Genomic DNA, 14662 nt, shown 5'->3' with positions numbered 1-14662 from the left:
CAAGTAAGCTCTTGGAAAGACTACTACATTCAAAGTCTACAATGGAGTGTGGCACAAAATGGATCTATAGGAGAAAGATAAGAGTCATACTCTTGAAATAACTGTCCCAGCAAAGGGGTCCCACTGTCCCTGAAATACTACAGGGCCCATCCAATAACAAGAGTCAAGGTGAAGGCCTTCTTCACATTGTGGCAGAAACTGACATCCTTTCAGGAAGATGGGCACTAGAACAAAGGTACAGCCCTCCCAAACCCTGGGCCCTGGTCTCCCAATCTCCAATATCTCCGCTTCTCAAGCCATATGTCTCTCTCCCACAAATAGAGACAGCCCCTTCCCTCCAGCATTCTCTACCAAGCCCTTCAAACCTTGTCAGCCTGTCTCATGTGCGGGACTTCCCAGCTCCTACCCATCACAGAGTACAAACTGATCCAGCCGTCGCAGGAGGCAGCAGAGAACACTGAAGGGTCCCGAGGGCACCACTGCACATCAAAGCACCAGCTGCTCTGTGTTGGTAGCTTATATACCACCTAATATGAGGGAACACACCATTAGGGACAGTCCATGAAACCCAAAACACATGGCTGCAGCTGAGATTCTTCTACCCTCTCTCTCCCATCCCAGCATGCCCACAGAAGGGCCAGCCTACCTCACTGCTCCCCAGGTTCCAGCACAAGATCTGGCTGTCCTTAGCACTAGTGAGCAGCAGCTCAGCATCAGCCTGGCTCCATGACACTGACAAGATCCCCCTACAAAGGTAAGGGAAGAGGAACTAGCATTTGTTGAATGCCTACTATGAGTAGGGTGCCTTATATGTCTTTTATACATTTTATAGGGCATATCAGACCATCCATGCCCTATAAAATGCATGGTCTGATATTATCTTACAAATGAAGAAAATGAGGTTTTGAAAAATTAAGTAACTTTCCAACAGTTGCAGAGTCAGAACCCAAACCAAACCTCAGAGCCTGTGCACCATGCAATGTACCACTCTGCCTCTCTTAGATCACTGCAGGATGGCCTACTTCTTTTCACTGATTAGACAGTAGAGATTATGAATCAGTATGAATCACACAAACACTCATCACTATGGGTGCTTTTAGCCCAGGAGGTAGTAAAGACCTAACCATCTAAAGTCCCCAAGGAGGCCAGGCACAGTGGCTCATGCCTGTAATCCCAACACTTTGCGAGGCTGAGCGGGGAGGATCACTTGAGCCCAGGAGATCGAGGTCACAGTGAGCCTTGATCACACCACTGCACTCCAGCCTGGGTGACAGAGCAAGAACTGGTCTAAAAAAATAAAAGTCCCCAAGGAGATACAAAGGCACCATGGCCCTTTGGTTAGAAAGAACAGATTGTAGAGGCCTGTTCACAGGACAGACAGGAGTCAAGTTGTTTTTATGAAAAAATCCTGGAGAAGGCAAGCTCATCACCTAAAGAAATGAACGTTATCCTCATATCAGAGCCTGCGGACTAAACACTGGTTCCAGTATTTCTCATTACCCCATTCCATTCCCATCTCTGGAATTTAGATGGAATCTCAGCCTCCTCTCCATAACCTCAGGGTCTAAGGGCCTCCTCTTGGTTAAGGCTGGAGTTGGTATTGGATGACTATATGTTGACCGGAATGGCTTTAAAGCCAGGGAGAATGTTTAGTGGCTAAAGTGAGGGATACATTGCCTCCTACCCAGGCCAGTTATGTCCACCATCCCCCCAAGGATATGGATGATGTCTGAGATGTTACCTGCTGTGGTTCTCCAGCACCTTCAGGGGCGAGGAGGCAAAGCGCAAGTCCCACAGCTGAATCACGGGAAGACGATCATCCTCTGAGCACAGCACTAACTGGGTGGCAATGTCAGGATGCCAGGCCAGGCCTGAGCAGTGCATCTGTGAACAAAGCAGATCCCAATGGGTGCTGTAACCTGACTCTTTTGCCCAGTTGAAATGGGACCACTCTGAGAGCAAGTTTTCTGTCTCTTCTGTGACTGAGAACACCACAGGCATCAGAGAGTGATGGCCAGGAATAAGTAAGGAACGGCAGAAGCTTCCAGATCAGCTCTGTTTAGCTTCTCAGAGTTTTCACTCTCAATAGGAAATGTGCTAAGTGGCTGACTCCACATGTCTGACAGCTGAAAGCAGGACTCTGGCCTGGGGCAGAGCAGCTCTAACTGCTAGGCAGGAGAGAGAAGCCAGAGCCCATGCCTGTGTTCTGACCTCCAATACTCACCCTGTTGCTGTGATCACTGACTTTGATGATAGGTTCATTCTTCCTGAGATCCCACACAACTGCCTTGCCACTGGGGTGAGCAGAAGACAGAATGTGTTGGGCTTGCCGGTTCCAAGACAGTGCCTTGATGTCCTCTGGGGGCTGCTAAGGCAGGATGGGGACAGAAAGATGACAATTTGTCACCCCCTGGACAAAGTGACATCTGCTGTTCCACTGCTCCCAGCCACCCACAGCAAGTCCAAGAATAGACATGGGGCTACCCAAACTAAGACAGTGTTGTGAAGCTGGGAGTTGAATTTTCCAGGGAGGATCCTTTAGGGTATCAGTGTAGAAGCAGAGGGGATGGCAGGCACATCTAAGTTTTACTCCTACCCAAGGTTTTACTAAGAGGATAGAGTCAAGATTTTAAAAAACAGCCCTCTTGTCTAGGACAAAAAGAGACGGAGAGAAGGAGGAAGATGAGGGAGGGAGGAAAACAGATACCCAAGACCCCTGGAGAGAGTGAGGCTGAGAGAAAAACCACAAGAGGCTATCAAATTGAAACTTAACTTACCTCACGATACTGTAAGCACAGAAGAAAGAGAAAAGGCCAGGAAGCAAAAAGATGGGCCCAGTTACAGATTGACAGACAGGCTCTCCAAGACAGAAGACCAGACCCCCGACTGCAGGGGAGAGCCACATACAGGGAGAACAAAGCTGACCCCCCCCCATAAAAAGGACAATGGTATGTCTGGGGTCCTACTCTTGCTCCCTCTTTGCTGGGCCCAATGCCCTATCCAACCCTGCGAAAGCTCTACTGTGATAAACAGCACTCCCATCCCTTCTTGTGGTGTCTTTTGCTCTCCCCACCTTTCATCTGCCTCCCAGAAACTCCTAGAACAAGTAATGTGCACAAACCAACTACCCCATATACACCCTCCACCCACCGGCCATCCTAACTCTTATCTGGCTGGTAGCATGTTAGTCTGTGGAGTTTTATTGCCCTCCAGTGGTAAAGCCTGATATCTCCTGAGCTCCGATTGGCTCCAGAACTCAAGACTTTTACTTAGGAGAATCAGCTGCACATTCTAAGCAGCAGCCAGGGTTGGGTAGTGGGGGTGCTGCTCACCTGTGACTTGGATCCCAGGGTCATTGGCACATTCAAGTTATTCAGATCCCAAATGAAGATTTCAGAATCGCTGGCCCCTGAAGCCAGGAGGTTGCCCTGTATGAATAAAAGGTGTTTGGAGACATACCACCCTAGGAAGAAATAGAGCAGGAAAGGAGGAAAGAAGCCCAAATGGGGCTATCAAAAGCTTCCCCTGAAACAGCCTGGAAAGGGGTCAGAGTTACAGACTGGAGGCCACAAACGAATGCTTCCACTCAGATCTGTTGCTCCCTGGCTTGGCCATGTTTGACTAACTGAAATGTAGTACCTGGAAAGGATTAAAGTCGAGGGCTCTGACAGCTCCCGTGTGCTTCTGTTTCTGGGCAATCACAGGCTCCTTCCCCGAAGACAGGATGTGGGTCACATTGTATAGAATAAGCATGCCATTGTCCCCGCCGCCTGCAATAACCCTGGAGCTTTCCAGAAGCCCACTGCCAAAGCTCCCCCAGATCAGCTTGTGAAACCTATAAAGAGGAGGAACTGGCATCAGTACAAACTTAGGTTCATGTCAGTAAGCACAGGATGGGCATCTCCGTCAGCTTCTGCCATTATGCAGGCAGCCCCACCCCTAGCTGGAACTTGCCTGTCTCCTTCATTTCCCAGACAGAAGGGAGGTATCCTCCGCCCAGTCCTGCCCTTTCTCTGAAAAAATGTTTCATCTATGTTACACCAGAAGCCAGGAAGCTATTGCCTCTGAGTTGTGTGGAGGTGTATATATAAACATATATATGTACATTTTTAAGTTAACATTGGGGTTATATAGGCCCATGATATATACTTCAAATAGATTACTTCACATAATCCTCACAATTCAAATAGTCAAGTAATAATAGCAACCACTTACACTGACTGAATACTTGCCATGTATCAGACACTGTTTTAAGTGCTTTAGATGTATTAGCTGACCGAATATTTAACAACCTCATGAAGTATTACTATTATTTCCATTTTCAATTGAGAAAACTGAGGCACAAAGAAGTTATAAAATTTCTGTACACAGAGCTAGTAATTTTATCCCCATTTTAGGATAAATGCTAGGAAGTAGCAGGGTCAAGGTTCAAAGTCAGGCCCATCTTATTCCAGAGCCTGAGCTCTTAACATCATAAAATACTGTCTCCTATTAAGAGAAAGATCCAAACTCTTCTGTAACTATTAGAAGCAGGCTCCCTAGACCAACAATTCACTCTCAAACTGGAAATGAGAAAAGACCCAATGGCCTCCCCATCCCATGCCTCTCCCATGTGGCTGGCCCACTGGAGTGGCCATGTGGCTGCAAAGGGCCAGACCTGGAGACAGAGGCATGAAAGGATACACTCCCACTCAGGAAATACTTTTCTGGATTTCTGAGGATGCTTCTAACAAGATAATGCCAACGTCTTGCCCCAGAGAAAAAGATCCCTTTGGATCCCCGGATCCCTTCTGGACAAGTTTGGGTCCTCTGCAAAGCCCCTATGGAAGGCATGTGAAATCCCTGAAGCCTCATAGGTGGTCTGTCTCTCACTTCATAGCTGCTAGCCAAGGACATTTCCACAGCCCTTTGGAGAAGCCAGATATCACGCCAAATGAGGTTACAAGATCTCCAACTGCAAAGAAATGCTCCCTGCGAACAGTCAGCAAAGCAACTGAGTAGGTGATAGGCAGGAACTTGTTAGGCCAGTCACTGGTAGGCAGAGCCAACTGGTCAGAAGCAAAGTGTGGAGCACCAGCTCGGACCAGGTCAGCATCTGAAGCAAAACAGCAGAACTAACACAATGCTAGCTAAGAGGCTACTGCCAGAAAGGCTGTTTTCTAAGGTAGCAGAAGGATGTTTTTCCATACAGGTTCAAGAGGCTGCCATGTCATCCAGGGACTGAAGCTCAGCCGGGGTAGAGGGCAGGTCAACTGAGTAGCTAGAGAAGCCCACAGTAGGTCACACAGGAACCAGCGGAGGGTATGTCCAGTGAAAAACCCACATGGAGATGCAGAGGGTGCAGCGGTCCCAGCATGGTCAGAACACATGACATACAGAGCAGAGTAAAAGGTACCTGAGACCTCAAGGGGGAGTCACCAAAGGGCTGGAGAAGAGGGCAGTTACTTCAGAGTGGCAGTTACTTCAGTTTGCCACATACAGGGTGTGACAAAATGATTTTCTTTCTGTATGCATATAGAAAGCACATTTCTGTGGTTAACCACCTCACTAGCGAGGGTAAAGCTGGTGCCTGAATAGGTTGTGATAGAGAGCAACCTGGGCAAATGGGCTTAACACCTAGGTGGAGTTAAGTGAGGAAGGCGACTTGATGGTTCAGGGTGCTCAGGGAGTGTTCCCATCTCTACTCTGCAAATGAAAACGGAACAAGAGATGGGTGGGTGTGTCCTATTCTGCAACTTTCCTGTAAGTCTGGATTTTTAAAAAATAAAAAGTTAAAAAACAAAAAAGGTGGTCTAGCTGGGCACAGTGGCTCACACCTATAATCCCAGCTACTCAGGAGGCTGGGACAGGAGGATCACTTGTGCCCAGGAGATGGAAGCCAGCCTGGTCAATAAAGCGAGACCCTATGTCTGTTTTTTTAAAAAAGAAAGAAATATCTGCTGTGTAAATTGTTTCCATGATTTATTCATTCCTTTGGTTTGGATTCTTTCATTTTCTTAGTAAGATTCTTTTCAAAAAAATCCCAGCTTCATGTTAGTGAACTAAAGTGAAAAGAGTTTGTCCATATTCAAGCCAAAATAACTTGGGAAACTCAAGCCTCCCTAGAAGTCAAACAGAGTGGTTAAGGCAGTACTACAAGCTGGAGAATGAATGGAGCATTGGTTGTTTGAGAGGAAAGCTACTTTTCTGAATGCCTATTATACAACAAACTACTACGCATCTACCATGAATCCTCAATTTACAGTGGAATAAAAAGGTTCAGAGAAGTTAGATAAACTGTCCAAGAGGACAGCAAGTAGCAGAGCTGGGATATAAACTCAGGTCTATCCAACAACTAAGCCATGCTCTATTATCTTGATGCCTCTAGAAAGAAGGCAAGTCTTGAGAACAGGAAAACTGAGAGAAGTACACAAATGATTTTTTTCTGCTTGATGTTGTCCCTTACAGAAGGCCCCCAAAGAGAGGACATAGTGCTCCCCAAGTAGCTAGAATTGAGATAAAGGTAGAATGACAGAAGACAGATCCTCTACTTTCTCCATGTTACTTGAGGATGGTTCTTCCAGAGGTTATGGGGGCCACTCCAGAGAGCTAGAAACTCAGTGTATAGAGAGGGTAAGGTACAGCAGACCACACACTGGTCTCTCATCTCATTTACCCACAGCAGCTATGTCCTCAGTCAATGATATAAACAGTGTGATATTCTCCCAGAAACCTTTCTGAGTGAAATTCATCTAACAAACCAAACACTGTTTGCTTCACTGCACATGTTAATCCATATTGATTCTGACTGCATCCAGAGGCATTTTTCCATGCACTCTCTTCAGTCTATTTATAGCTTGAGGCTGCCCCTTATCTATACCCATAGCGGTGTTTCAGAACATTTTTCTTTCAGTCAAATATTTCTAGGTAGATAATATTTCTCTGATGCCTCAAAGATTGAGGATAAGGGGATCTTCAGGATCCAAATTTGGTTGAGGCATGGGTTTGGAGAAAAGGGCAGGCAGAGAATGGGGAAGATTTTGAAAGGTGTATGTTTAGTTGATAAAAAAGAGATACAGGAAGAGGTTTAAAAATGGAAAAAGGAGGAAGACTACTAGAAAATAAAAGGGAATAAGAGACTGAACATTAAACCTGAATTCAGATGTCAGCTAGTTTCTTCGAAGTCATCTTGTACAATGTCTTCTTTATACATAAGTGAGGGAACCTAAGATAACTGACTTGATTTGCCCAAGTCACACAGCTCTATTAGTATTATGGCCAATGCTACAGCCCCACACAACTGTGCCTTATGCCACAGCATGCAGAAGACACAGAAAAAAAGAGATAGGAAGACAGAAAGCAAAGGATGAGTGTCCCTCTATCTGTCCTGATCATCTAGGTCAACAGATTATGATGCTGACTGTTGAGCATGTGACCTAACCTAGACTGGAACAGAATGAAGTGGGTGTCTTAGACCCTGGGTGTCTAAGATGATTTCTTCAGAAAGGCCCCAACAGGGCTGTGTCAAAGGTAATCCCTTTGGGATTGAGGTCTTTGGGGAAGTGATTTAATTTTCCAACAGTTACAGAGGTGGGAAAAGAAAGCAGAGATAAAATACTTACCAGTAGGGTTAACTATACTATTTATTCTGATTACTGGCCCCAAATCCCTACAGAGTGGAGGAGTATGAGGTAAAGTTCATGACTCCCAAATTCAAACTAACAGCCTGAAAAACTCTGAAGACACTAAGACTAACTGAAGAACTGAAGACTAACTGTAACTGAAGTGCTGGATTTGAATGCTGTTTGGTAACCCAGAAGTTTCTTTTTCCTTTTTTTTTTTTTTTTTTTTTTTTAGGCAGGGTCTTGCTCTGTCTGTCGCCCAGGCTGGAGTGCAGTGGTACCATCTTGTTGGCTCACTGCAACCTCCGCCTTCCACGTGCAAGCGATTCTGGTGCCTCAGCCTCCCGAGTAGCTGGGATTACAGTTGTGCGCCACCACGCCCAGCTAATTTTTGTATTTTTAGTAGAGACAGGGTTTCACCATGTTGGCCAGGCTGGTCTTGAACTCCTGGCCTCAAGCGATCCACTGGTCTCAGCCTCCCAAAGTGCTGGGATTACAAGCATGAGCCATCGCACCTGGCTGGTAACCCAAAAGTTTCTAATATCACTCATTCATATAACAAATATTTATTAAATGCAAATATTTATTAAATATAATGCCAGGCACTGCTCTAAGTGCTGGAGATAGAGCAATGAGTAAAACATTAAAATCTTGGCCGGGTGCGGTAGCTCACGCCTGTAATCCCAGCACTTTGGGAGGCTGAGGTGGTTGGATCATCTGAGGTCAGGAGTTCGAGACCAGCCTGGCCAACATGGTGAAACCCCATCTTGACTAATAATACAAAAATTAGCTGGGCATGGTGGTGCATGCCTGTAATCCCAGCTACTCAGGAGGCTGAGGCAGGAGAACTGCTTGAATGCAGGAGGTGGAGGTTGCAGTGAGCCGAGATCGAGCCACTGCACTCCAGTCTGGGTGACAGAGTGAGACTCAGTCTCCGGAAAAAAGCAAAACAAAACAAAAAACCATTAAAATCTCTGCCCACATGGATCTCAAAATTAAGTTGCTAAGATTATACTGCCTCTTTCTTAAGAACCCTTAGCCCTAAGGAGCCACTACTACGCTGAAGCTATTGCTTTGCTTGTTGAGGATTAGAACTAGTGCCCCCTCACCTTTTTTCTTTTCCTATTAGCTTTCTCAGGTTGAACCCCTTTTTTAAGCTCCAGCATATAAACATCTTGAATTAGCTCACCCCTTTGAGGGGCCCCTTCTGAAATGTTCGGTTAGGGGCTAAGAGTATCTAATCATCATCAGTAAATCCTCAAGTGCCTGCTCTTCAAAGGATATAGGTACTGGAAATACAAAGAGATGTAAAAAAAAAAAAAAACCTGCAAAATAAGAGATGCTGTCATAAAGTGATGCAGGAGCTCAAGAAAGGGAAAACAACAACTAACTTTTCATTATGAGGTTAAACTATGAAAAGAAAGATGGTACTTCTGCCTAAATATTTTAACTAATCTCTTAGAGGGACCAAGAAATGCACAAGGAGTTCATCAATCATCAGATGGAATGTTGCCTTCTAAACCAGTAACCTCTAATATATATATAAAAAATAGAAATTACACTTTATTAATAGTATAACAAAAAAATTAGCCAGGTGTGGTGGCACGCACCTGTAGTCCCAGGTACTCGGGAGGCTGAGGCAGGAGAATCCCTTGAACCTGGGAAACAGAGGTTGCAGTGATCCGAGATCGCCCCACTGCACTCCAGACTGGGCGAGAGAGTGAAACTCCATCTCAAAAAAAAAAAAAAAAAATAGTAGAGCCAGGTGGCTCAGTGGCTCACACCTATAGTCCCAGCACTTTGGGAGGCCGAGGGGGCTGATCGCTTGAGCTCAGGAGTTCAAGACCAGCCTGGGCAACACGGCAAAACCCCATCTCTTCTAAAAATATAAAAAAATTAGCTGGGTGTGGTGGCATATGCCTGCAGTCCCAGCTACTCAGGGGGCTGAGGCGGGAGGATCGCTTGAGCCCAGGAGGTGGAGGTTGCAGTGAGCCCTGATCATGCCACTGCAATCCAGCCTGGGCGACAGAGTGAGACCCTGTTCCAAACAAAAACAAAAACAGTATAGTAGTACATGTATACATTTATACTGAATATATAACTTGAGTATAATGAATATTCACATTTTTTCTGATGATATAAAAATTTGGAGACCATCGCTTCAGATTATAAGCCCCACCTTTATAAGACCTTTAGAAGAAGGGCAGAATAATGGAAAGAAGGTAGGCTTTGGACACAGATAGGCCTTGACTTAAATCCTAGCTTCTCAGAGTTTCAGTTCCCTCCTATGTAAAATGGAAATATGGTACTTATCACTTAGGTTTATTATGAGGAATAAATAAAATGTACAGAGCCCCTAGCACAGTGTCTGGCATGTACACATGTGCTCAATGAATGATAGTATCTAGCGCTGGAAGCCTGCAAGAGCCATGAAATCCATGAGAACCAATCAGTGTCTAAAAGCAATGAGGAGAGGATCATTCGTTCTCTTCCTTGTTGGCAGAGAGAGTGATATTGTGTAAGATGTTTATCTTCACAAGAGCCAAGGGAGGAAGGAGCCAATATCTTTGGGTTCAAAGACAGACCAGGTACACGTGGGTCCAGGCTTGTCTGAGGCATCTCTATCACATGCATTCAGCCTGACACTGCTATTGCTGCTGACTGGAAAGGTGGGGGTGGTTGTTTTTTAAATCTTTTTGCAAAATAAGCCCAGGGTTAACTTCTCTCCAACTTGGCAAAGCTCCTTCTTCCCTCACTTGGCTCCTCATGAGCCCTGAGAAACACACACTGCTCCCAGGATTCCTCATCAGGATCTACCCTGTATACCCATCGATAGATCAGACAATACCTGCTCGAGGCAGAAAGGACTGCTTTGTGTTTCAAGTCCAGAGAAGGGTCTCTGAAATCAACCTCAAATATTTCCAATGTGCCATTTGTGCTGAAGGAGGAATCTAGCTGTTGGGCAGATGTTCCTAGGCACAAGAAAAGGCAGCATATGAGCAACAATACACGCATGGATTTCAGGTATAAGAAGGTTAAGGAGTGAAGAAGAGAAGGAACAGAAGAGGGCTGGGTATACCCTTTCTCAAAGGTAACTCCACAAAAGCAAGAAAACATTGGCTGGGCGCGGTGGCTCACACCTGTAATCCTAGCACTTTGGGACGCCGAGGCGGGTGGATCACAAAGTCAGGAGATCGAGACCATCCTGGCTAACATGGTGAAACCCTGTCTCTACTAAAAATACAAAAAAAATTAGCCGGGCATGGTGGTGGGTACCTGCAGTCCCAGCTACTCAGGAGGCTGAGGCAGGAGAATGGTGTGAACCCAGAAGGCAGAGCTTGCAGTGAGCCGAGATCGCGCCACTGCACTCCAGCCTGAGCGACAGAGTGAGACTCTGTCTCAAAAAAAAAAAAAAAAACATGACGTACCTAAACTTGAGCCATAGTCCTAGGCAGCCCTCAGGTACCCAAAATACCTAATATCTCCTTGCTTATGCTGTGAGCCACCCTCGCTTTCTATGATCTGAGAGCTTTCTCTGATGCTCAATAAATAATTCTAGATACTAAGTTTCCCCTCATCTTATGTACTCCCAGTGGATCCTAATTCACAGTGTCACCATACCTGTGGCCAGATACAAAGGGTATTGGCTGGCTGGGCTCCATGCCTGGACAGCTGGCCGCTCAAGTTCCTTCAGCTTCATGGTCTATCCTGTAGGTGGCAGAAAACTGACATGGCCCTCAGCCCACTGAAAATAGAAACCAGCAAACTTAACAGCCAGATCCAGGGAGCATCTGTGGACAAGAGTTCTTGTTTGTGTTTCTCCATCACAAGATAGGGCATTTCAGGGCAACACAGAGTGACAAATACATGACCATCTGCAGATCTAAAGATAGTTCATTCACCCAATTACTGAAATGTAATGCTTTAAACCGCAAAAGATACTCAACCACAATGGCTACCACAGGTCCAGTGGTGATAACCATCAAACCAGACAATCTCTCAGTGATTTTTGTCCATTTCCTTGGCTTTAAATAGCATCCATATGCTGATGATCCCCAAATTTATATCACCATCACAAATCTCTTCTCTAAGCTCCCAGTTCTTATATGCAATTTCTTCTTCTTTTTTCTTTTTTTAGACAGAGTCTTGCTCTGTTGCCCAGGCTGGAGTGCAGTGGCACGATCTCAGCTCACTGCAACCCCTGCCTCCTGGGTTCAAGTGATTCTCCTTGAGTGGCTGAGATTACAGGCATGTGCCACCACGCCTGGCTAATTTTTGTATTTTTAGTAGAAACGTAGTTTTACTGTGTTGGCCAGGCTGGTCTCGAACTCCTGACCTCAAGTGATCAGCCGCTTAAATGCAATTTCTAATCAAATATTTCACTTGGATATAGTAGATACCTAATGGGGGAGGGAATTCCCATTTTAGTCTGTCTAAAATGGAATTCTCTATTCTACCATCTCTTACGGGTTTTTTTGTTTTTTTCAGAAAGGAGCAAAGTTACAATCTCTTCTGTTCTTCCTCCAGTTTTCTTCATCTTGGTAAATGGTTCCACTATCCACCCAATTGCTCAACCCAGAAGCCTGAAAATCCCTCTTGATTCCTCCTCCCTCATTCTCTTCTAATCCATCATTTAGTCTTCCTGATTTTACCTCCAAAATATATCTTAATCTGTCTACTTTTCTCTATTTTCGCTGCCAACAGCCTTTTTGATTATATCATCTCTTACCTGGAGTACTGCAACAGTCTCCCAACTAGCTATCCCCTTTCTACTCAAGCCATTACCCAATTCGTTCTTTACACAGCAGCAGGAATGAACTTCTAAAATAAAAAATAGGATTTTGGCATTCCATGCTTAAAATCTTTCAATGATTTCTATCACACACAGAATAAAATTCAAACTTCTTTGAGCCCTGCCCAAAGGCTCCAGCCTACCACTTCAACTTCATATTTTGATACTTTTCTCATTCACTGTGCTTCAGCCACACTAGCCTTTAATTTCCTGACATTTTCCTTCCTTAGAGCCTTTACAAATGCTGTTCCCTATGCTTTGAATGCTCTTCCCTTCACTTTCTACATGACTGTCTCCTTATATCTTTCTGGGCTCAGCTTCTCACTTCCCCAAATAAGCGAACTACCCGATCACAAAAAGCCTCAGTTTTTTTTCTTCCTAGTAATTTATAATTACATATTTATTTACATTGACATTGTCGGTCTCTTCCACTAATATGCAAGCTCCATGAGAGCTGGCACTGTGTCCGCTTTTGTTCACCATGTTATAACTAGTTTCCAAACGAATGCCTGGCACATCGTAAAAGCTCGAATGTGGACACCCATTTTAACTCTGTGGTTTCTAATTCCAATGTATATTCAAGGTCCCATCCCAACAGGCTAGCAAAGAGGTAGAAATGATTTTTAAAAATTACACTGAACTTGAGGAGAAAGCTTGGGACCTACTGTGACCTGCTTGAGTAAGCTATAGTCAGATCAGTCTCACCTACAAAAACAGGAGATAGTATTACTTAATCTCTAACGTACTTTCCAGCGTGATGAAAGTTGAAGCCTGCCCATTAAGCCAAGATTTCCAAGGGACCTTTAAACACTTGTGGCTACTACCAGGTATCCTGTGACCAGCTCAACACTCTACTATACAGTCACCAGTGCCACCTGCTGGTCACAGCCATTTTAATGTTTCTGGGAAAAGATCCCCTAATAACAAAAATAGGAGCTGCGATAAGCAGCTGTGCATTTGATGTGCATATCTCATTTAATTATCTCAGTGGTCCTATCAGGTAAGTACTACGATTATCCCCATTTTCCAGAGACGACAACTGGCTAGGCCGGGATGTGAACCCCCATCAGCATCAAGAGCCTGTATTTCTAACCATTGTACTAGTCGCAAGTAAACCCTATAAAGTGTTTTAATCACTGACAGTCTAGGAACTGGGAAAATGGGCTCTTAATTCACATTGTTCAGACGCATCTATTCACAAAAAAAAGGGCCCCCGCTGGGGTCAGATTGGCCATGGGGGCGTGAGGGGGAGATGACCAATGAAATGCTGGACAGACTTGCCATGCAGGAGGGCACCAGCTACCCTTGGCAGTCCAGTCCCTAGGGAAGACGGTCAGTACGGCTTCTTTCTCGCTGTCGCCGAAGCGCGGCGCGCCAGGGTCAGCAATGACAGGCCTTCCCGCCCAGCCCAAACGCAGCGACACCGGGCCAGGTCAGGACCAAGGCGGATGGGAAGGCGCAAGGCAGCGCTGAATAGGGAGACCCTCATCCGGCTGGGGGCTCCCGTGCAGCAGGGACAGTAGAGCCGGATCCACTTCAAGGGTAGGCGTAGTGGAGGCCCCCGGGGCCCGGACCCGCGGGCAGGGCAGGCGCGGGCCGGGGGCTCCGCAGCAAGCGGGCTCCCCTCGGCGCTCTGCCGAGAAAGGAGCAGTGCTCCGGGTCCCCAGCGCAATCTCTGCTCCCAGGGACCCCAGACCGGCGCGGCGAACCAACCTGTGCGGAAGACCCCAGGCAAGGGTCAAGCGCCGCGGCCGGAGCCGGTCCTCTGGCAGGGCTCTCGCGCGGAGCCGGGCGCTGTGGACGGCGGCTGCGGAGGACCAAAAGCGGCGCGCACCCTGGCAGGGCACCGCCGCAAACACGCTCCGCGGGCGCCGACCCCGAGACACGGACAGACCCACGGAGAACGTTTCCAAACAGTATTATAGCTTTTAACCGGGCCTCCCTCACCTACCCTGTGATTGCGCAGTGGCTCAGATCTGGACCAGTAAGTTCTGGTCTATTCAGTTTGAGCGAGGCTCTTGTGCCAGTCTCTGAAAAGGGAAAATACTAACTCATTATCTATGTATTGAAGCGGGAGAAGACCCGGTCCTAGCCCCAGGAGCCCTCGGTGGAATCCATTTAGTTGAAAACGTAAAAAGCAATCGAGGCTGTACATGGCAGTGAGTGTTGCACTGCAGCCCAGCAGAAACTGGTGCCCAAAACTTGGTTGAATTAAGGGCTGTAAGTGTATGGAGGGTAAGACTACAGGGCCAGGGGCTTCCTGAAATAT

The 14662-nt window shown here is 46.2% G+C and overlaps 1 protein-coding gene across 11 annotated transcripts in view; it reads right to left on the bottom strand.

The window, feature by feature from the left end:
- The window catches only part of SEC31B (SEC31 homolog B, COPII coat complex component), a 33441-nt gene extending 18991 nt beyond the window's left edge, over window positions 1-14450 (bottom strand). For 2 of the 11 annotated variants that reach the window (XM_030808407.1, XM_030808412.1), the window contains exons 1-10: window positions 14107-14450; window positions 11223-11346; window positions 10450-10573; window positions 3640-3835; window positions 3333-3428; window positions 2778-2786; window positions 2225-2368; window positions 1742-1884; window positions 647-746; window positions 366-527 (exon numbers count right to left, since the gene is read on the bottom strand). In XM_030808407.1, coding sequence (XP_030664267.1) covers window positions 366-527; window positions 647-746; window positions 1742-1884; window positions 2225-2368; window positions 2778-2786; window positions 3333-3428; window positions 3640-3835; window positions 10450-10573; window positions 11223-11301 — 1053 coding nt within the window. In that variant the 5' untranslated portion in view covers window positions 11302-11346; window positions 14107-14450. Of the gene's footprint in view, window positions 1-365; window positions 528-646; window positions 747-1741; window positions 1885-2224; window positions 2369-2777; window positions 2787-3332; window positions 3429-3639; window positions 3836-10449; window positions 10574-11222; window positions 11393-14106 lie in introns of all 11 variants that reach the window. The other 9 variants (XM_030808446.1, XM_030808455.1, XM_030808421.1 and 6 more) reach the window with 7 other exon arrangements.
- Window positions 14451-14662: the final 212 nt, after the last annotated feature.

Source organism: Nomascus leucogenys, chromosome 3, assembly GCF_006542625.1.
Source record: "Nomascus leucogenys isolate Asia chromosome 3, Asia_NLE_v1, whole genome shotgun sequence".
Taxonomy (NCBI): Eukaryota; Metazoa; Chordata; class Mammalia; order Primates; family Hylobatidae; genus Nomascus; species Nomascus leucogenys.
The sequence above is the reverse complement of the archived record's forward strand: the minus strand, read 5'-3'. Positions and strand labels throughout refer to the sequence as shown.